Raw genomic sequence first — 21,671 nt, 5'->3', positions numbered from 1 at the left:
TCATCTCAATGCCTCCGCTAGGTCGAACCCGGGACCCCCGGCTTACTAGTCTAACACTCAACCAATCGAGCTAAAGAAAAGTTCTCTCTAGCCGAGTGGTATATTGCGGCATTTTACCAGGGTTACATATGTGTAACAGGGTCGAAATTGTTAAATTATTAACTATTGTATTGCTTTGTCCGTGAAACGCGCGTTACGTTTTATTAGTCCGAGTTCTTACCGGTTGGCGTATATAACCAGGTATAGCGCGAGATGTATGTAAGCATGTGGAATGTGAGTGAGTTGTGGTCATCGACGGACTGGACATCTGACTCTAGATGGACTTTGACGAAGTTGTTTCATTGGTTGAACGTTTCGTACTGGTCTATATCTTTATTGTTCTTTTGTGTCTCGGTACATTTGAATTTCTTCTTTCAAGGCGTTTAGTTGAATTCCTATGTCATTGGATCGTTCCTTCGTATGTTTGGGTAAGTTTGATAATTTCTCATTTCTTATTGCTTCCCAGGTTTATTTGTCCTGTATGAATGTGTAATTGTGTATTGAATCTATTTTATATCTTTTAAAAAGTGAATGTAATTGAACAATGTATGGTGAACAGTGTTTCATGTATCGCGTACATTTTGTACGGTAATGTTGTCGTGCAATATCTCTTATCATATGGTACGTTTTGTGAATAGCACATATTTGACTGTAAAAGTTAGAATGTGTATTTATATTCTTTGTAGTATTTGTACCTGCTACATGTATTTTGACGACTGAGTGTGAGACATAGGTCTCTGGTGCGAGCTACGTCAAGTGATGTTAATGTTATATCTCTGTAAGTTTTGTTATCTTCACTCTGATTGTTAATTTGTTGAAATTTGAATACGTATTAAAGTCATATGTGTGAGATGTGAGAGAGAGATTGTTATTGTGTTTTAATATATGTTTCAGAACGTCTTCATCATATTCGATGTAATAAATGTTCTAACAATCGAACCCAGCGGCTTTGCCATTATTAGACATTGAATGCCCCGCTACATAATCTGGGAGCGTTGACATTAATATGTTCCTATGATATTGACATCACTTTGGGTTCATCTCCCTGAATATACTCGTGGTTCAATATATGAATTAGTCTCCCTGAATCTACTCTGAATCGTGGTTCCATATTTGGGTAAGTCTCCCTGAATCTACTCGTGATTCCATATTTGGGTAAGTCTCTCTGAATCTACTCGTGTTTCCATATTTGGGTAAGTCTCCCTGAATCTACTCGTGGTTCCATATGAGGGTAAGTCTCCCTGAATCTACTCGTGGTTCCATGTTTGGGTTACTCTCCCTGAATCTACTCGTGGTTCCATGTTTGGGTTACTCTCCCTGAATCTACTCGTGGTTCCATGTTTGGGTTAGTCTCCCTGAATCTACTCGTGGTTCCATGTTTGGGTTACTCTCCCTGAATCTACTCGTGGTTCCATGTTTGGGTTAGTCTCCCTGAATCTACTCGTGGTTCCATGTTTGGGTTAGTCTCCCTGAATCTACTCGTGGTTCCATGTTTGGGTTAGTCTCCCTGAATCTACTCGTGGTTCCATGTTTGGGTTACTCTCCCTGAATCTACTCGTGGTTCCATGTTTTCGTAAGTCTCTCTGAATCTACTCGTGGTTCCATGTTTTCGTAAGTCTCCCTGAATCTACTCGTGGTTCCATGTTTGGGTTGCTCTCCCTGAATCTACTCGTGGTTCCATGTTTGGGTTACTCTCCCTGAATCTACTCGTGGTTCCATGTTTGGGTTACTCTCCCTGAATCTACTCGTGGTTCCATGTTTTCGTAAGTCTCCCTGAATCTACTCGTGGTTCCATGTTTGGGTTGCTCTCCCTGAATCTACTCGTGGTTCCATGTTTGGGTTACTCTCCCTGAATCTACTCGTGGTTCCATATTTGGGTTAGTTATTTGATTATATATATATTGTTTATTATCACATGACATCGGTTCTATCGAAAGTCCCAATCGGCCACCTACATGTATCCAGTTGTGCTCTTTTCTGTTTCGATGATTTTTCGGCTGGTTTTCGGATTTATGTTATCGTCATAATCATAATGCTATCATCTTTGTAGACCGGAAGTCAGTACTTGTGTTAAATAATCAAAGCTTGGTATATTATTTCTGTAGGCTGTCATTGAAAATCTAGAAAATATGGCCCAGACGTTTGAATACAAATGGAATCTTTATAGCTGTTAACGAAAGATAGATATTTAATACCTATACTTTACATGTAATGGGGGATCGATATGTTTCGTCAAAGTGAATATCAGAAAATAAAGATTTCAAATGTCACCTCTGTAAGCCTTGAAAGTTCCCAAATTAACAGTTGACAACTTGTGAAACATACTATTTCAAACAACACGTATAAATTTTTTTTACAATATTTGTCATTTCTTTGAAGTTGCATCATGTAAGTGCATGAAATGATAAATATTCAAATTTTGTTATTCAAATTTCTATGTATCACCAGACAAGTTGTAAACATAACAAAGATCAAGAGACGAACTTTTATAGAGAGATATATATAACAGATGGTGGTAGTGTAATGACACTGGTGATTTAGTTTGAGTGGATCATGTCCACTCTTGCGATACTTGTACAGGTCAGTGGCCTGGTCGTCGCGTCCATGTCGGATCCAGGTAACGTTTACGATTTTCTTTCGCTTTTATACACACTGGTCTCAAATTGTGCAAACAAATTAACGAATTTTTTTCTTTCCATTTGAAAATCGTGAATTTTAAATTCGTGATGTGATAAAATGTAATGTGGTGTATGAAGATTTCATATGGTAGTAAATGAAGGATGCTTCAAAATATAACAAGTGCTAACTGTAGCTATAAGATACATTATTAGAATTTCAGCATTATAACGAAAACTGTATGGCACAAATTTTTACCTCTACATTTACTGTTTTATATAAGTAAACTATCAGAGAAGAACGCTGAGGAAATGCTGAATAGGTGATATAATATGAAAAATAGGATTAGTTGACGAGGAAAATAACACAAAGCAGCAGGAAATCGCTGGCAAGAAAATAATGAGTAAACTTATTGCATTCAAGGATAGTTCGAGGTCTGTAAAACATCTGTAGATGACGGCTGGAGAATCTATACGGTTCCGAGATATTATCACTCTCCTTTAGAAAGAGACTGTGGATTACACGATATTCCATTTTTAGAGAAAATGTTTAAATTAACAGACATGTTCAGCAGAGAAACAAAAAGTATAATGAAGTTTGTCTATATAACTAATTTTACTGCGTGTTGTGTTATTAACATAATTTTACTTATTATGTGTGTGTGTGAAATATATCGGTCTATCATTAACAAATCGAGTCGGTGAGATGACCAATAGCCCAGCAGGCATTTTACGTCGGATTTGGACTTAATCCTGACGTCAGGATTACGTCAAATAATGGTCAGAAATGAAAGTAATATTGACGTAAATGTCTGATATCTATATTATGTCAGTATTTTACGTCAAATTTACGTCGGATTTGGACTTCATCCTGACGTCAGGATTATGTCAAATAATGGTCAGAAATGAAAGTAATATTGACGTAAATGTCTGACATCTATATTATGTCAGTATTTTACGTCAAATTTACGTCGGATTTGGACTTCATCCTGACGTCAGGATTACGTCAAATAATGGTCAGAAATGAAAGTAATATTGACGTAAATGTCTGACATCTATATTACGTCAGTATTTTACGTCAGATTTACGTCATTTATTAGTCAGAATTGGTCAGAATCTGACTTCAGATGCGTTAGGTTGCGGATGCTTTGATGAATTAAAAAGTAATATTAATAATATAAATCAAAATATAGTTCCTCTTACAAATTTTATTTATAGCATAATTGCACAAAAAATCATATATGTATCATGACAATAATCAACAAATTTACAAAAATGACAAGAGCGACAAAAGAAATTATTCATGACATGATCTTCATTGTTTAAATATAACAAAACTGTTCTTAAAGACAATAAAAACAAGCTTCTGTATATATGAACTCTCGTGTGTAAATTTTCTATCAAAGTCATTATTTTAACAAATGCACAATAGAAACAAAATATTCATTTTCTTTTCAAGATTTTACAATAAAACCTAATTTATAAATACATACACAAAAAGCAACCATGAAACATTCCAAATGCACAAATTACAAAATGTTTGAAACATAAAATGTTCATATCTATTCACTGTTAGAGTGAGCCCCTAACAAAATTAATGTATATTTTATTATAATACCGGTAACCCTTCTTAAAATTAAGATTTGAATACCATATTTCCCATGAAAAGTTGACAATGTTTTTCCCAATACATGAATGTCACAATATGTTACAAGAAGGACTTCAAATTATTAAATACAAATAAGAGGAGATAATAAAAGAGGAAGTTTTCCATGAAACTTTATGCCTGAAAATAGGTTTGCAATATCAAATATTGATTGTTGGTACAGAGATTCATGTAAATAAATGTTGATAACATTATTTACTGGTGTCTTCCTCCTCCTCCACTTCTCCTGTCGGGCACATGTTTTAATGTGTACCCGATCACTGCTTCCAGGTCAGCGTCTCTGCAGTCTGTACACCTTTGTGTGCTTTCTGAAGGGATCAATGCAATAGATCTTAATACTAATGTAACATTTGTTGTTCTTTATTTTTTTCTAGTATTGCATTTAATGTTAAAAAATATTGCAATGGGGAAGAAAATTTATTCCTTTAAAGATTTAAAGAAGAATGTAGAATATGAATATTCTACCCAAGGTGAAGAAGTTTGGGTTATAACTTTTTTTTCAATTTCAAAATATTTTATTGTTAAAAAATAGTATACATAACAAAATATATAACATATTATAAATAAATAGTCTAAACTTAGTATTAACAATGGGATTAAGTCTTTTCCCAAATGATACCGGTATATTTCAAATTAATTAATATATTCAATTTTTTTTAATAATAGGATGGTATTTTTCAGTTTATAATAATAAAGAGAGAATAAAGAAAAGAAAATAAACCACTCACATTCTCACTCCCACACTACATCCACAACTACTTAAGTATACTAAATATTATAACTTTGGATTTGTATGTATATATTATTACTTGTAAATTGAGAATCTTTTAGTTTTTTTTAATAAGAACTAGTATGATAAAGTATAAAACTACTAAATTCATCTGACATTCCAATGATACCATAAAGCAAAACAATAAGGTTAACATTTCCTAATAAATTATATACTGAATTAACATGATGTCTAACATGTGAGTAAAGAGGACACTGGAAGAAAAAGTGTATAGCATCTTCAAAATTTGCACCACACAGGAGCCATTTGGGTTATAACCTTTGAAGCTTCCGTTAAGACCCCAACTTATACACCCTTAGGTAGAATATCCATATCACACATACCTACATTTGTACATTAACTATTTTTCTCTCAAAATATCAGCCAATTTTGTCAAAATATTGTTGTATGCACGGTAAACCTGGTTAAAAAATCCCAAAACAATTCAACTTGTGAAAATGATTTATAGATACGTTATATGAAAATTTTAGCAAAAAAGTGCTGTATCTCTTTGTGTATTCTGCATGGCTAGAAGTGGAGAAAATACTGCTGGTTATTGCATTTCTTTCATTCGAGTTGGTTATTTTTTTTAAGTTACAAAAGATACAAACTTTAGCGAGTTTCTATTATAACTTTTAAAACATAACTAGCCTATCTCGAGTGAAAGAAATACCGTACCGGTGGCCACGAGTTGTATAACCTCGTGTAATCGGTTTCCACCATGATTTTTTAAACAGTTAAAAAGTCAACAAAAAACAAAAGTAAAATTATAACGGTGCAAATACGGACATTGAGTGATAAACCAACTCACCTTTTCCGAGAATGAAGCAAAATAAACCAGCTGTAGACAGAAATCCAAAAGTAAATGTAAAAAATTCAAAAACCGATGTGACCTCGTTTCCCGCCGTAACACTCGGCGCCCGCTAGAAATTTAAAATGACAGGAAGTATGAACGAACTACTTCGGTGATAATATTCATATCGTTCCATATTTTACTAAAAGTAGTTGAATTTTTAAATTAAAGCATCAAATAGCCAACAAAAGCTTTTTGTTGACACAGAACAATTTCTTATCGCGTAGATGTATTTGTGATGATTTTATTTTTCGAAATTTCGATGTGACATTAAAGGGAGGTAACAAGAGAAAAAAAACCCACCGGCTTCTGGTGATGTATTTAGGGATCTGGATTTTAATCAGATTGACATCAACCGCAATATATACCAAGATATTTTTTTCATTTATACAGCTTGGTTAAAATTATGAAGCTGTAGAAAGAACTGCTTAATGAATGATAAAGAGTATCATATCACACGAATGTTGTTTCAATCATGACAAAACTAGAACTGAAGGGGCGGGAGGTGGGACAAGCAGTATTTTCTGTAACAGTACGCTTACCCGAGATCGTTTCTGAAATCAAAATCAACATTTTGTGAACATTTTATTTTCGTCAGGTTTTCTGGCCACTTGACGTACATCTGAAGTTTTACTTCTGACATCAATTTGACGTCAGGATATTTACGTCAGATCCTCGTCAAATACTCGTCAATGACGTCCTGACCATCATTTGACGAAAATATGACGTAAATTTGACGTACAATGCCTGCTGGGAGCGGACGGACACTTTTTAATTCCTTTATGTTCAAAAGTGGTACACTTCGTTGAGGTATTTCCACAAGTGATCGAATGTGTATCTTTTAAACACCAGCAACCGTCAACGGTCGCACAGATTAAAGCACTTTTTATTCTTCAAAAGTGTAACGTATGATATATTTAACTGTACACTCTTATTCAGTTTTACAGTTTAAGGTGTACCACGGTACATTTTCAGCTGACCGAAAGCGGTCAAAGGTCAATTGATGATATTATTTTGTGTTGAACAATGCTATAACAAAAACAGGTGGAACTTATTGATTCGTTTAATGAGGTACCCAAAGGGAAAACAGAATCAATTGATATTGAACATTTTTGTAATTAGAATAAAATTGTCTTTCAACTGGATATGACAACAGGAACAATGTTTTAGATTTAATGAGGTACCCAAAGGGAAATAGAATAAGTTGATATTTAACATTGTAATTAGAATAAGATTGTCTTTTCAACTGGATATGATAACAGGAACAATGTTTTAAATCGGAATTCTTCTCTCTGTATCATTGGTTGCTGAACAGATATAGCAATCACAATTTCGGAAGAATGGAAACGAGTGTTAACAAGTGAAAAATGTCATGGTAAAGCTATGTTGATTCAAAACAACAGACCTGTTTCCCCACAGCCATTCATGCCAACAGTAACTAAATACTAACGGATCCAATGGATGTTTCTTTGTGTAACCAGAGTCCGTTTTCGACTGTAACTGCAGGACAAATGCACATCCAAATTTGTACATAAAGCATTAAAGAGCGAGACTCACTCCGTTATAGATATTTTTTTCATATTTCATTGACTGGAAATGTTGTTGTATACTAATAGATAATGCATAAATAAAGACTTGTATACTGTTTCGAACTTGAAATTGAAAGGGTACCGAAGATATCGATGTCAGAATTAGTCTCATTAATCAACACTAGGATATGAATATTGATGAGTAAAAGTCACATGATACGTGCAGACGCGGTCAGAACCAAAACAAAAATGGAGGACATGTGACATCGCTTGTAAAGAGATTTTATCGATAAAATAAAAAAATAACTATATATTCTGTATGGAAATCACTTAACGTATGTATTGATAAGATCTTTCAATACTTAGATATGACACAAAAACGTGCAGATTACTAGAAAAACTACGATTAATTGCAAAGAGGCCCTCAAATATAGAACACCGCGAAACGGATCTATCTAAAGCGAATATTCGATGATAAGAGTATTTATGAACATGATTTTGGAGTGATGCTACACGAGAGAGCCAAACTGAGAGCGATACCGAATATGAACCAGCCACCTTCCTTCTTTTGGCCTCAGAGTCCGTCAAAACACGTTTTCTTCCCCGCTTCCCTCCCACGCTTTCTGCCATGTTGGAAGACGGCAGATTTATTTACAGTTCTTTGCGCATGCGTCAGAGGGCAGGACTTCCCTCATAATTATGAATTAGCACTGAGTCGTTTCGAATTCTTTTAAAAAATTATTTATTACGTTAGATTAGTAGCGATTTACTTTAAAATTGCGGTATTACAGGGTTAGTCAGAAGTTTTGCTACCCGAGAAAAATAGAAAATCAAGATTTATTTATATATACTAATATTGGTCGAGGAGTGGGTCTGGATTTTTAAAGTGTATCATAGTAAACTTTTAAACATAAAAATAACGAAGATTATCCAGTTGCTATCAGCCGCCATGAAAAATGAGGGTAGAACCGTCTAAGAATTTTAGTCGTCTTCTGTGAACATATATGTGTTTTGATTGATGCATGTGAATTTTGTTTCAGATTCCTGTCATGACGTGGCTGTGGTGGGAGGGGGAGTGGGAGGGGCGTACACAGTATGGCGACTTCGTAACCAGGGACTCCGTGTCGGTTTATACGAGTTCTCGGACCGATTGGGTGGCAGATACCACACACACACTTTCCCACAAGCTCCGGACGTCCCGGTTGAACTAGGAGCAATGAGATTCAATAAGGAAAAACATCCAGTTTTGTATCGTACCACTCAGAAGGTCGGATTAAAGACAGAGTTATCTGTAGGTCCAAATCCTTTGACGAATAAGGGTGCTTTGTTCTACCTTAGGGGTCGATACCTCCGTAAGGATGACTTTAAGGGAGACCACGTGCCCTACAATCTACGTCCACATGAGAGACGTGGAATACACGAAATTTACAGGTAGGAAGTTAAAATTTACAGGTTGTGGATATCTGGTACTAGAACGCATGACTTTGTATAATGTGACAAAACAGAAACATGGAGTACATGCCGAAGAATATACCTGATATCACTGTTTCGTTCCTTTCGGTCGAAACGGATCTTTTCGGGTGGATGGTACTTTCCCACAAGCGAGCCGGGAGCCATGTTCAATACCGAAGTAAATCAAGCATGTACCATACCGCGCAAAAAGTTGAATTAAAGAGTTATTTTAAGTGGTTATCAAACAGGTGATGCATTGTTCTGAAAGAACGGTCTCTCAGGGATGAAGACATTCGAGAGAAAAGCGCCCTGTACAACCTATATCCACGTAATGGACTAGGGGTGATAATATCTATACTAGGCATTGGTACAAGGATAAATATCAGACAAAAACGTGTTAATTGTGATTAAATTGTAAACTCATCAGGATAGGGAAAATAGGGAAATCGTTCGTTTGCAATGTTGTCCATTTTAAGCGGACGAATGTATACGGATTTTATAAACAGTTTTCCATCTTCATTACAGAGAAAATGACTCGTGAAACTATTTCGTTTCGTATCTCTGATTTATTCTTTGTTATCGGCTTGTTTTTCCACTTGAGTTCTGTAGTTTTTAGTAACAATCTATTTTTTAATTTATCAACAGGACAAAAATATGTTGTTTCAGGTATTTAATACAGCACACTAACTTCAGCGGAAATATCTCTTCAATTGACCAGGAACAGCCATACCTTATTTCAGAAGATGGTGTTAAATTGGAACACCAGACGTAAGTAGGACTCAATGCTTTGGTATCGTATTAATATATATATGTTTTATTTATTTTACAACCAAAGCGAAAGAGTTATGTCATTTGAATCACTCTTGTTAGCCCGGCTAGAAGCGATCGAAGAGTCTTATAGTGTGAGGAAACTAGATAATATGTGAAAATGCAACACCTTCATTGCTGCAGATAAAAATTACCAAATGATTCTTCGGGTCCAATCTGGAAAACGAACGCCCGTTACTTCGGTGAAGTACCTACCCATAATTGTATAGATATGAACTAGTATGATATTTGTAACAGAATTTGATAGACCAACATTGGATCACGTCACACATTTGTTGGAGAACCAGCCAGATGTAGCGAAAGCCGATATTTTGTCTCTAAACAGAAAATCACATACTTAGCGTTTTGCTCACTCTTCCTAACGTGCTTATTGAGCGTTTAGTGTGTGTGTGATACTCATACATATGGATGAGGTGTATACTTTAAGCGGGATGATATTTTAAGTCCCGTGTGATGAGAAATCGTGCTCTAACTGTCTAACTGTATACTTCTCACCTCCCACAAACAGAAAGGACGAGAGAAAAAAACTCTCGGCTTCATACCCAGTAATTTACCTGTAGGTGAGTACTTCTCGGCACCTGGAAAGTCTTCGATCGTTTCTTGCATCAGTATGTCATAATCTTTTTTAACAGACACGAGACATACTTTACATTACTTTTTAACTCCTCTTCTTCTTACAGATTTGTTACCACAGTCAATTTGCACTCAACCCCTTTTAAGGTCATATGATTCTGATAATCTATGATGGGGATTAGCTGGGTACATGACTGTGGTATACAGTGATTTATTGCCTACACTTTTTCATTTAAGAGGTGTGAAGTATGCAAGTTAGGTTTACATGTGCTTGAAGTGGTCGGTCAATGCCACTGACTTTGAGCAGGTTTGGTTTAGCTTGTATGAACTGATTTGCTCCCAGAGGAATGACCACTTGCAGCTGATTATGCTTCGATGTTGTCCTGTTACTTTTTGACAACCGTCTTACGAAGCAGGAACGTGGCCCTGTTGTTACAATATTTCTATAGGTTTTAATTGTCTATTTGCCCCGATATCCTTATTGTGCTGATGGTACATTCGCTTATTCACGCTTCCCTCCTAATCATTGTTAGTTCTCTAATTTAGGAGGATATTCCCCACGCAACCACTGATAAGTCCTCTAATTTCAGAAGGGTATTCCCACGCAACCACTGATAAGTCCTTTAATTTCAGAATGGTATTCCTATGCAACCTCTGACAGTCCTCTAACTTCTTCGTCAGTCTTGTAAGGTGTTTAAGCGGAACATTTAGGGATTATCGCTGTAGTGGTGATCGGAGAAGGCATTAAACGAGTGTTGATACAAAGCTTTGTTGATGTGTAATCAAATACATATGTAACCTGAGTAAGGTCTCTTTGAAGCTCAATACCATAACAGTGCGTTACTTCAATGTACCCTGGTGGTTAAGACGAGAGACTGAATAAGATACAACTTTAGGTACGGCGAGGACATATACGAGAAAAGATTTTCTTTACTTCATACTTTTTTGCTTTAACAGGATTCAGGAGTTCCTGAGGAAATACCTCAGCACAGAAGCAGTGGAAATGGTATCAAATGTGATAAAGACATTCTTATACAATAGGTCAGCTGCCTCAGTAATGAAGTACATTATAAGTCATGAAAAGTTTGCCGGCTACGATTGGTTGAAAATATCAGGAGGTATGCAACAACTTCCTCTGAAGCTTGTGGAGCAATTCCTGTCCGCAGGCATGTGAGTATCTAATGTTTTATGACCTGTGTTCATACCAGTGATTTCTTTTCTGAAACACTTGTCTTTCACAGCTCTACTTAGACCAGCAGTAAGTATTAGTGTAAGAATAGATTATATCTCACGACCGAAGGGAAAACTTGATATATATAATCGTAGACATATCTGTCATGGGGGTCATGGTGGCATACGTCAATACAAATCTAGAATTAGATAAAGACAAATAACCAATCAAACTGCATCGTAGAGTTGTTTTGTCCTTTTTGCATATTCAATTCTACCGCCTTCTATCTCGGAGAATGACACACCAATTGATTGTGCTTACAATACAAAACAGTAGTGCCAAATAACAATTAACTGCATCCTGCATCTGTTCCGACCTGCTAAGACTTGTCAATGACGCCAAGGGCCTAAACTTTAAAGCCTAGGAGGCGACTGAGGACGTCCAAAATGATCAAAAGAATTGTCAAAATCCAGGTAGTGAAGTCACTAGCCCCATATTTCTTCAATTTGGTTTTTTTAATTTTTCGTTTCAGATTATTTTATTGTCGTGGTTTTAAAAACAAAAGGAATAAATTCTTTAAAAAGACGTCTGGTATTAGTAATGAATCGCTGAATCAACTCAAGAATGTAATTGTTCGTAACTGTATCTAGCTCACGGAAACCATTTAGAAATGTTTGAATGTTTAAAGGAATACGATCGCTCAGATCAGAAAGAGAGTTGTCTTTGGTCAGTGAAAAGAGGACAATGGAGAAAGAAACGAGAACAATCATCATAAAATCATATTAATTTTCCTGTCTCTATTAGAAGTTTGAAGTTATCTAATAGTTTCAAAAGTACAAGTGTATTTTCTGAACCATGTTGATTCGGAACCGTGCAGCTATTTCACGGAATTACAAAGTGTCTTGCAGGTCACGGCAAGCCTCGGGGATTAAAAGTCCACCAGCAGCCGTGGCTACCACCTGCAAGGTTAGAAGGGATTTTATTGTTGACAATATTGAAAACATGATTGTGTTATTTAACATTTTATAGGACACGGAGAAAACTCCTTGTGGAAAATCTAACCCCAGCGTCTGTAAGTCTACCTATGAAGGTCATCGTGTTAATGATTATTCCTCTGCTGTTTATGAATCATGCTTTGTTCTTGTGTAATATGTAATTACATCGAATGCACAAGTAATGTATGGGGCATACCTGACTCTTTCTCGTCTACTTATATGTTCTGTAAAACAGCCAGAGGATGAGAGGATACTCCAAGTATATTTAACAAAGAACAATAACACTTTGTTCTACATAAATCGTTCTTAGAATGAGAGCAGCATTCACTACCTCCATTTCACAACAGTCATGGTTATGAGAACAGCTATCACTGTCTCTTTATCCCACGTTCTGAGGATAAGATAAGCTCTCTGTTTATTTGTTCTACACAGAACAAGTATTGATATGAGAGAAGCTCTCTGTTTATTTGTTCTACGCAGAACAAGTACTGATATGAGAGAAGCTCTCTGTCTATTTGTTCTACACAGAACAAGTATTGATATGAGAGAAGCTCTCTGTCTATTTGTTCTACGCAGAACAAGTATTAAGATGAGAGAAGCTCTCTGTCTATCTGTTCTACGCAGAACAAGTATTAAGATGAGAGAAGCTCTCTGTCTATTTGTTCTACGCAGAACAAGTATTGATATGAGAGAAGCTCTCTGTCTATTTGTTCTACGCAGAACAAGTATTGATATGAGAGAAGCTCTCTGTCTATTTGTTCTACACAGAACAAGTATCAAGATGAGAGAAGCTCTCTGTCTATTTGTTCTACACAGAACAAGTATTAAGATGAGAGAAGCTCTCTGTCTATTTGTTCTACGCAGAACAAGTATTAAGATGAGAGAAGCTCTCTGTCTATTTGTTCTACACAGAACAAGTATTAAGATGAGAGAAGCTCTAACTCTCTTTGTCGGAAATTGTGAGAAAGAAGAATACAATAAAACTGACTTTAACTACACTAATCAATACTCGAAATGTCGTTCGCTTTTCTGCATTTTGTTTTCAAGGAACTTTTCTAACTAGTAGCCATTTTCTTTGTAGGAAGCATCATCTCCATCTTAACCACAAGCTGGTCAGTATCTCAACAACGGGGAACATGAATATTCTAAAGTTTGTGACGACAAGAACGATCGACGGAGAAACACGTCCGAATGATCAGTTTGTCACTGTTTGTAGCAGAAAGGTGATACTAGCTATTCCTACCCCTGCTTTGCTTCATATAAACTGGAAAGTTTTACAGAAACGACATATTCAGGCAAGTTTGGACACCGTGAGCTACCATTATGCAGTTAAATTGTATTTAGTGTATGATCGCCATTGGTGGAAAGGCATCTCGAATAAATTTAAGTCAATCTGTGGAAGTTTGAATCCATATTGTTATCGGCAAAATTACTGTTGGCCAAAGCAAGCCACGCGACTCTACTGTTGCTGGTGTGACGCATATGGACAGTACATGAGGTATAATTCCGACCTGCCTCTGGACAGGACGATAGATTTCGGGGTATCTAAAGAGACAGGAGCAGCTGTTTTGTTAGTTGCGTTCTCTGTACACGATATATGGAACGAGCTACAGAAGCACGGTGATTACTTGTGGGCGATAAATCAGAGTGTTTCAAGTGAAGTAGTGCGCCACGCCCATCTGTACCTGGCGAGGCAATACCAGATCCCCGTTAGAAGCATTCCTGCCCCCATCGGTGGTCTAATATCTCAGTGGGATGATTACCCTTACGAAGGGTCCTACTCAAGCTGGAAAATAGGTGTCGAATGGAGGCAGGTCTGGGAAATTATCCACAGACCTTCTATGACCGATGACATTTTTCTCGCATCGGGAACCTACTGGGATTATGATTCTGATATATGGACAGAAAGTTGCCTGGAGGCTATTGATGAAATAATGTACAGATATTTCTGAAATGTTTCCATATCTAGTTTCTAAATTTCATCAACATACTAATCTAAATATATATTATCTTAAGAATAGGGTCTGCTGTATACCACTGCATGTTTGTATGGGGCGACTAATCGTGGGCCGCGATAGAAACGGAGTATTTCCCTGAGATTTCTGTCTTTTCCTTTCTTTTCTGTCTGTTCTTTCTGTCTTTGCTTTGTTTTCCAATTTTGATGTCCTGCTTTACAATTGTCCTAAATGTCCACGATCGTTGCATTGGCATTATACTCTATAAAGTAAATAATGACGTTTTATACCATAGCAAATATTTCCAAAGTCCTAAAGATTTCTTTTACATCGACCCAGGCGTGGGTCGCTTGTTTCACTCACTTTATATAGGGTCGGAGTTCTGACGTTTATCGACCCCAGACCGGTATAAAAAAGTCGAGAGAATGACTATTATTGTCAATATTCGCTGACATCTGTGACATACCTTAATTGCCATTTTATGTTGTTGTTTCACGACTCTGCAAACCTTTTTATGTTACAATAGATTGTGCCATAAATTGCATACGTTAGATGTCAAACTCTGCAGCCTAATATAGCGCGCGTTCTGACTTTTCATTATTTATATTCTGCGCCCTATATCGTGTGTAATTATGGAAGTGCAAAATAGGCAAATTGATACATGGAGTTTTTATACAGGTCACTCGGTACTACAAACATATTTCATAATATTCTGTATGGGTATATATATGTCTTGATTTAAAAAAAACCGTCAGCGTTCTTTACCCATTGGCGATATTTCGTCGAAAATCAAAATAAAAAACTGAACAGTCACGGGGTATCAAAAATGGGTACGAAAATCGATTCTCGGAATGATGGCGCTCTTGAGCATTTGTACTCCTTGAATTCTTTTTGATATTAAATAAGTAAAGCATTTGGTAGGGTTTGGCATGATGGTCTTATTTATGAAAAAAAATATGGCATCAGCATAAATTTAACATGGTAAATTGGTTTTCATGGCACCTAACTGATAGGAGATATATTGGTTAAAATGGATTCAAATCGAACTGGAAAACTTAGCAGGCAGGGGTACCCCAAGGATCAGTTCAAGGTCCACGCTTGTTTTCATTATATATTAATGACATCAGTGATGAATTCGTCTAATGTAAAAAAATATGTTTACCGACGATACGTCCCTGTATGATCTGATTGATGAAAACGGACAAGAAATTGCTAATACCCATATTAATGATATGAGAAAAATTTTATTTGGGCCAAACATTTGGAAATCATTTTCATTACTGATAAGTGTTAGTCCCTTCTTTTGATTCCAAACCGGATTGATTCTGAAATTTTACTTCCTTATATATATTTCAACAACTTAGTTATTAAAATGTTCGTAGTCATAATCACTTTGGTCTATTTTTCAACAGCCATGTTTACTGGTCTTATCATGTAGGTCATATAGCTATGAAAAAAAGATTACAAAAGAATGAATATACGTAAAATGCTGAAATATGCATCGACAAAACTTCGCTGAGAACTTACTGAATTACCACAGAAAACGTATGCCTCTCTATGTTTTTTAATTGTTTAAATTAACATGTGTGAGTGGTTTTTTTCCGTGATGTCTACCTGACAATTTCATGTGTTCTTTAGTCAATCAATCAATCAATCATTCTTTAGTAATGACATATGGTTGTTATGTAAATACTTAAATACTAACAGATATGTTTATATAACTACTACATACCATCGGACATAAAATGCATCTTTAGCTGGAGTAAGGAACCCTAGGAGACTTAATATACATATTAGTAGACTATACCCGGCATGGGGAATCCATACAATATCTCCATCAAATGAATTATCGTCTGATGCTTTTTTTCAAAGAAAATTATTTAAATGCTGTACATGAATATTGGGAATAGATGGCACATGGCAGTGAATAAAGAAGCAGCAGAGTTATGCTGACTATCCATAGGACGTTTACGAAGTCTTTACCACACGGTATATTACTGGTCAGGCTCCATATGTCATGTAGAAATATGTGAACCTTTCGTAGTTCCTTCCTTGTCAATGGGTTCGTGGTGTTTGTAACGTCAATCCCACCATCTCCTTTATATAACTGTGCCTCGTCCGTCTGAATATTTGAAATAATTTCTACTTTCGGTATTTTATGATCTCCGAGGATATCCCACGTCTAGGCAGGTCAGATTTTGCATTGCTAGAGTTCTTGTTAAATATTCCCATAAAATGATATATGGTATCATGAAATATAGCAATCGGTAAGCTTTGGTGTAGAAATGATGTCGTTAGCTGGCGGCTTTGGGAAAGATATACACGAAGTTCTGATAAACAAAACAGGAAAACGACAGTCTCTGCTGTGACCCTGGTGGCCTGTCTCGTGTCAGGTTATTCGCAAGGTATGATGTTACAAGCATATCGGTATTATCTCTACTACGGTAGGTGTATGGATATTTTATTCAAGACTGTTTACTCAATGAAGATTAATGAAGTTTCTTTTTTATTTCAAGGCTGTTATTTGACGGATAAAATCAAACGATTAATACATTTATTGTGTACAGTATTCTCGAAGAAAGGACCCGCCAGTTCAAGGAATAAAATATTTCTAAACGTATGTCAACAGCAGAAGATACAGGTAGATGATACATTGTACTTACACAACGTGTAAAACAAAACACATTGCAGTAGAAAGCTTGAAGTATTTTAGTTAGAAACACTTTTAACTTTAGTTTTTTTCTATTCAGAATAAAATTGCATCGTCCTTCTAAAACTCTTCAGTGATAAGATGAAAAGTGAGAACTTCAAACAAGACAGATTTTTCTCTAAGTATTATCATCAAAATCTCGTCCGACAGGTAGCATTGCTGATCTGTTTACAATGCAAACACATAATGAGACCCACTTTCCTACTAAATCTGTGAATGTCTTGGTATTGTCCAACAGTATACAATGTAACGCCTGTATTCGAATGTAGCCCTCTTAATTTTACATTGATACATCTCAGATCCAGCTGACTATGTCTATTGAGAAATTTTATTATGAAACGTGTATACGGCAGTCATGATAAAGATAATCTCTTGGCATTCATCATGAGACATCTAGAACGGACCATGTCTTCAGCCTTATACCTCGCTATTTTTGACTGCTGGGATAAATTGATAATAGAAAGATTTGCTCCCGAGAATCTGTGGAATATGTGTCATTCAAGCGAAGATATTAATGGGATGGGATTAGTGGGATGGAGCAGTGGTAACGCACTTGTCCTTGATTTAAACGTATGGGGTTCGATTTCCCGAACGGACGTGAAGAGATATGTCATCTGCCCAACCACGTGGGTTTTCTCCGCGTACTCGGATTTCCACCCACAATAAGACTCCTTGCGCACTTCTGTTGTGTACAGAGACACAAAAACTAGCATGGCTGCTTGTAGTTTCGTTTTATTCAACTTCGAACAAACGCTTTACCGACAATATATTACTTGACTAGATTACTTGACTAGATAGATCAAATTCAGTAACCGAACCATTGAGATACATGACATCCTTCCCTTTAAGCTAAATCTAGAAATGTAATAAGATCAAATACATCTGAAGTTAATTCAATATTATATATGCAATTTAAGAATGAAATTGGATTATACTTGCAATCAACTTATAAACTCTTGAAATTCACTTATGGATGAAATGTATTTACTATTTACTGAAAATCATTATTTGTATTTAATTCACTTGAATGAAATTGTTAGTCCATTATTATCAAAGTCAGTATATATTTCATAGACTGTATCACTGTAATTTGTATGAAAGAATCAATTAAACAAATTTGATTAAATTCGAATAAAATGCAACACACTGCATTACTTATGAATAACTTTTGAAAGTGTCAACACTTAGTATAACTAACTAACTAACTAACTAACTAACTAACTAACTAACTAAAATGTCACTATTTTACTAAGCAGTAAAACTAAACTGAACTAGCTAACTGAATGATTCACGACACATAGTCACAGAGTTTTCTTGGGGGCACCACAACCCTTCCAGATCTTGTACATTTTTGAAGTGATGGTTCAAAGTTAGGTTTTGGAGAAATCAGTTGTTCAGAACTCTGTCTCACAGAGTTTGGTTTATCCACCAACACAGTTTCTGTTGAAGCCTTTTCTGGAGTGTCGAATGTTGTTAGTGGAGGTGGCTCCATAGACGGTTCCTCGGTTCGAATCTGAATGTCTGCTTTTGTTGGTCTGATATGTTTCCGGTTCCGACGGTATTTCCGGCCATTGGAGTTTTCCAAGATGTACGATTTTGGATTTTTGTGTTTTCCAGACACCGTTGCAGGAATCCAGGAATTGTTGTGGTTCATAATAACTTTGTCACCAGTGTTTAGTGGTTTCAACTCTGGACCACTATGTCGATCAAAGAACATTTTATGTTTCGACTGTCTGAGTTTAAGCCGTTTCTTGATTTCCTGTCCGTTTGAGACCTCCTGAGATGTGAGTAATGGGTAGGTTGTAGGGAGATCTGTTTTAAGACGCCTTCCATAAAACATCTGAGCAGGGGAAAGTCCAATTTCCTCCATAGTAGTGTTTCTATATGCAAGTAAAGCCAAATACGGATCAGATGCCTTTTTGATAAGGTTTTTCACTGTCTGCACTATCCTTTCCGCTTGTCCATTGGACTGTGCATAGTGCGGAGATGACGTCGGATGTATGAAGCCGTATTCCTTCGCGAATGTGGCGAATGCATCACTCGAGAATTGTGGACCGTTATCTGTGATAAGCTTGTCTACAATGCCATTCCTTGAAAACTGACTCTTCAAGTAGTGTATTGTGTTGTTACTACTGAGGTTATCAAGCTTAGCGACTTCAGGCCACTTGGAGAAGTTGTCAACGGTTACCATGTAGTTGTGACCTTTGAACTCAAAGATGTCGGCTGATACTACTGACCACGGACGGTCAGGTATTTCTGTTTCTGTTAGTGGTTCCTTTGGGTTTCTCGCGAGATGTTGAGCACACGTCGAACATTTCGCAACAGTTTCCTCAACTTCTGTTGACATTCCTGGCCAGTACATAACTTCTCGGGCTCTACTCTTACATTTCACAATTCCCATGTGAGAGTTATGTATAGTTTTCAGCATTTCCTTGCGCATTGGCTTTGGAACAACCAGCTTATGGTTCTTGAAGAGTAGACCATCTACAGACGAAATTTCATCACGACATGACCAATAATGACGAGCAGACACTGGCACTTGTTCCTTGGTGTCTGGCCACCCTTTCAGAACAATGTCTTGTAACACCTTAAGTTCTTCATCTTCTGCTGTCGTTTGTTGAAACTTTCTGTACTTTTCCGGAGACACAGGAAGATACTGTAGCAGATGAACTTCATTGACAGTTAGATCCGGAATTAGATCCTCATTGGTTTCCTTCAAGAACGCACGGCTAAGCGTATCTGCCAGGAACATGGTTTTCCCAGGTTTTAACACAACGTCAAGATCATATTTCTGTAAAGTAATTTCTGTAGCCTTGGCGGGGCTTGTAGGAGAGGTTTTCTGCAGATCGACTGCAGTGGCTTATGGTCGCTTTCCACAGTGACTTTCCTACCGAACACATATTGGTGGAACTTTGTACACCCGAACACAATTGCCAAAGTCTCCTTTTCAATTTGCGCGTAGTTTTGTTGCGTCTTAGTTAAGGCTCGTGAAGCGTACGCAATAGGTTTTTCTTCCTGAACGAGAGCTGCTCCCAGTCCTTTAGAACTTGCGTCCACGGTGAGTGTAAGGGGTTTCTTAGGGTCATAATAACTGAGTACTGGAGCATTCGTGACCATTTGTTTCAGCTTCTGGAAACTTTGCTCTTGTTCACTTTCCCAGTGCCATAACGTTTGTTTTTCCAACAGTTGTCTCGAGAGGCGCACTAACCTCAGATAGGTTTGGGAGAAATTTGCCTAAGTACTGGATAAAACCCATGAAGGTCACTAGCTCTTGTGTGTTTGTAGGGGGTTCCATTTCTTCAACTGCTCGCACTTTCTCAGTATCAGGCCTCACACCATTTGCTGAAAGTTCATGACCTACGTAAGTGACTCTATCCTTCCTGAAATAGCACTTTTCCTTGCTCAGCTTCAGGTTGTTTTCGCGAATTCGATCCAAAACGCTGAATAGGTTTTTGTCATGGTCCTCCATGTCATGACCCCACACCAGTATGTCGTCTACAATAGCTTCACAACCGGCAAGTCCTTGTACCATATCAGATATGCTTCGTTGGTAAACTTCAGGAGCTGATTTTATGCCGAAAGGAAGTCTCGTGAAACTGTACCGACCATACGGTGTGTTGAAAGTACATAACTTAGCACTCTCATTATCCAGACGGATCTGCCAGAATCCGGATGTTGCATCCAGTTTCGAGAATACCTTCGCATCAGGAATTTGCAATATGACATCCTCAATACACTTCATTGGGTAGTGTTCTCTGCAGATTGCTTGATTCAAGTCTCGTGGGTCGATACAAATGCGTAATTTGCCGTTGGGTTTCAACACCGTCACCATCGAGTTAACCCATTGTGTTGGTTCCTGTTGTTTTATTATTACACCAGTCTTTTCCATGCGGTCCAACTCCGCTTTCACTCTGTCCCTGACTGAGATAGGAATTTTGCGTGGTGCATGAACTACTGGTTCAATGCTTTTGTCAATCTTTATCGAGTGTTCACCTGGCATACAACCCAGACCTTCAAAGAGATCTCCATAGTTATTTTGGATGTCTCTTGGCAGAGTTTTGTAGATTTCTGTAATTTGGTTGACGCGTTGAATAAGGCCCATTTGTTTGCAGGTACTTGCACCTAACACCGGTTTAGCGGGAATGTCCACAACTTGGAATTCAACATTGTCATGTGTTGCCTTTGTATTCGCAGGTAAGTTGTACAGTACCTTTGGTTTCAATTTTGTGACCTGAATAGGACCGTAGTGGGACACACGATGACTCAATTGCGTGATGTTTGTTCATGTCTCTCACCGTCTTCATTGGAAGAACGTTACACATAGCACCTGTATCCAATTGGAAATTCAAGGCTGTGTTGTGTATGTTAATGGTTTCAGACCATTCCAAATCAACTTTGTTAATTTCGACATTGGTTTCCAAGCAACCGACAAATAGTTCATCATCAGACAAAGAATCATCTAGCAGGTGCACGGTTTTACGTTTACTACGACATTTCTTCTCAAAATGATTAAACC

The 21,671-nt window shown here is 37.0% G+C and overlaps 2 protein-coding genes across 2 annotated transcripts; one reads left to right on the top strand and one right to left on the bottom strand.

Annotated features, from left to right (window-relative positions):
• Window positions 1-2,592: 2,592 nt before the first annotated feature.
• Window positions 2,593-14,442, top strand: LOC132556149 (achacin-like). The gene is made up of 5 exons (XM_060220537.1): window positions 2,593-2,656; window positions 8,512-8,902; window positions 9,590-9,691; window positions 11,282-11,494; window positions 13,572-14,442. The coding sequence occupies exons 1-5, from the start codon at window positions 2,593-2,595 to the stop codon at window positions 14,440-14,442; spliced, it is 1,641 nt and encodes a 546-aa protein (XP_060076520.1).
• A 4,001-nt stretch (window positions 14,443-18,443) lies between these two features.
• LOC132556148 (uncharacterized protein K02A2.6-like) lies at window positions 18,444-19,907 on the bottom strand. Its single transcript, XM_060220536.1, has one exon. The coding sequence runs from the start codon at window positions 19,905-19,907 to the stop codon at window positions 18,444-18,446; it is 1,464 nt and encodes a 487-aa protein (XP_060076519.1).
• Between the last annotated feature and the right edge of the window lie 1,764 nt (window positions 19,908-21,671).

The sequence above is a fragment of the Ylistrum balloti genome, unplaced genomic scaffold (assembly GCF_031769215.1).
Source record: "Ylistrum balloti isolate Yb309-2 unplaced genomic scaffold, AGI_CSIRO_Ybal_v1 Utg370552, whole genome shotgun sequence".
NCBI classification, from domain to species: Eukaryota; Metazoa; Mollusca; class Bivalvia; order Pectinida; family Pectinidae; genus Ylistrum; species Ylistrum balloti.
This window is presented reverse-complemented; position numbering and strand designations above follow the sequence as displayed.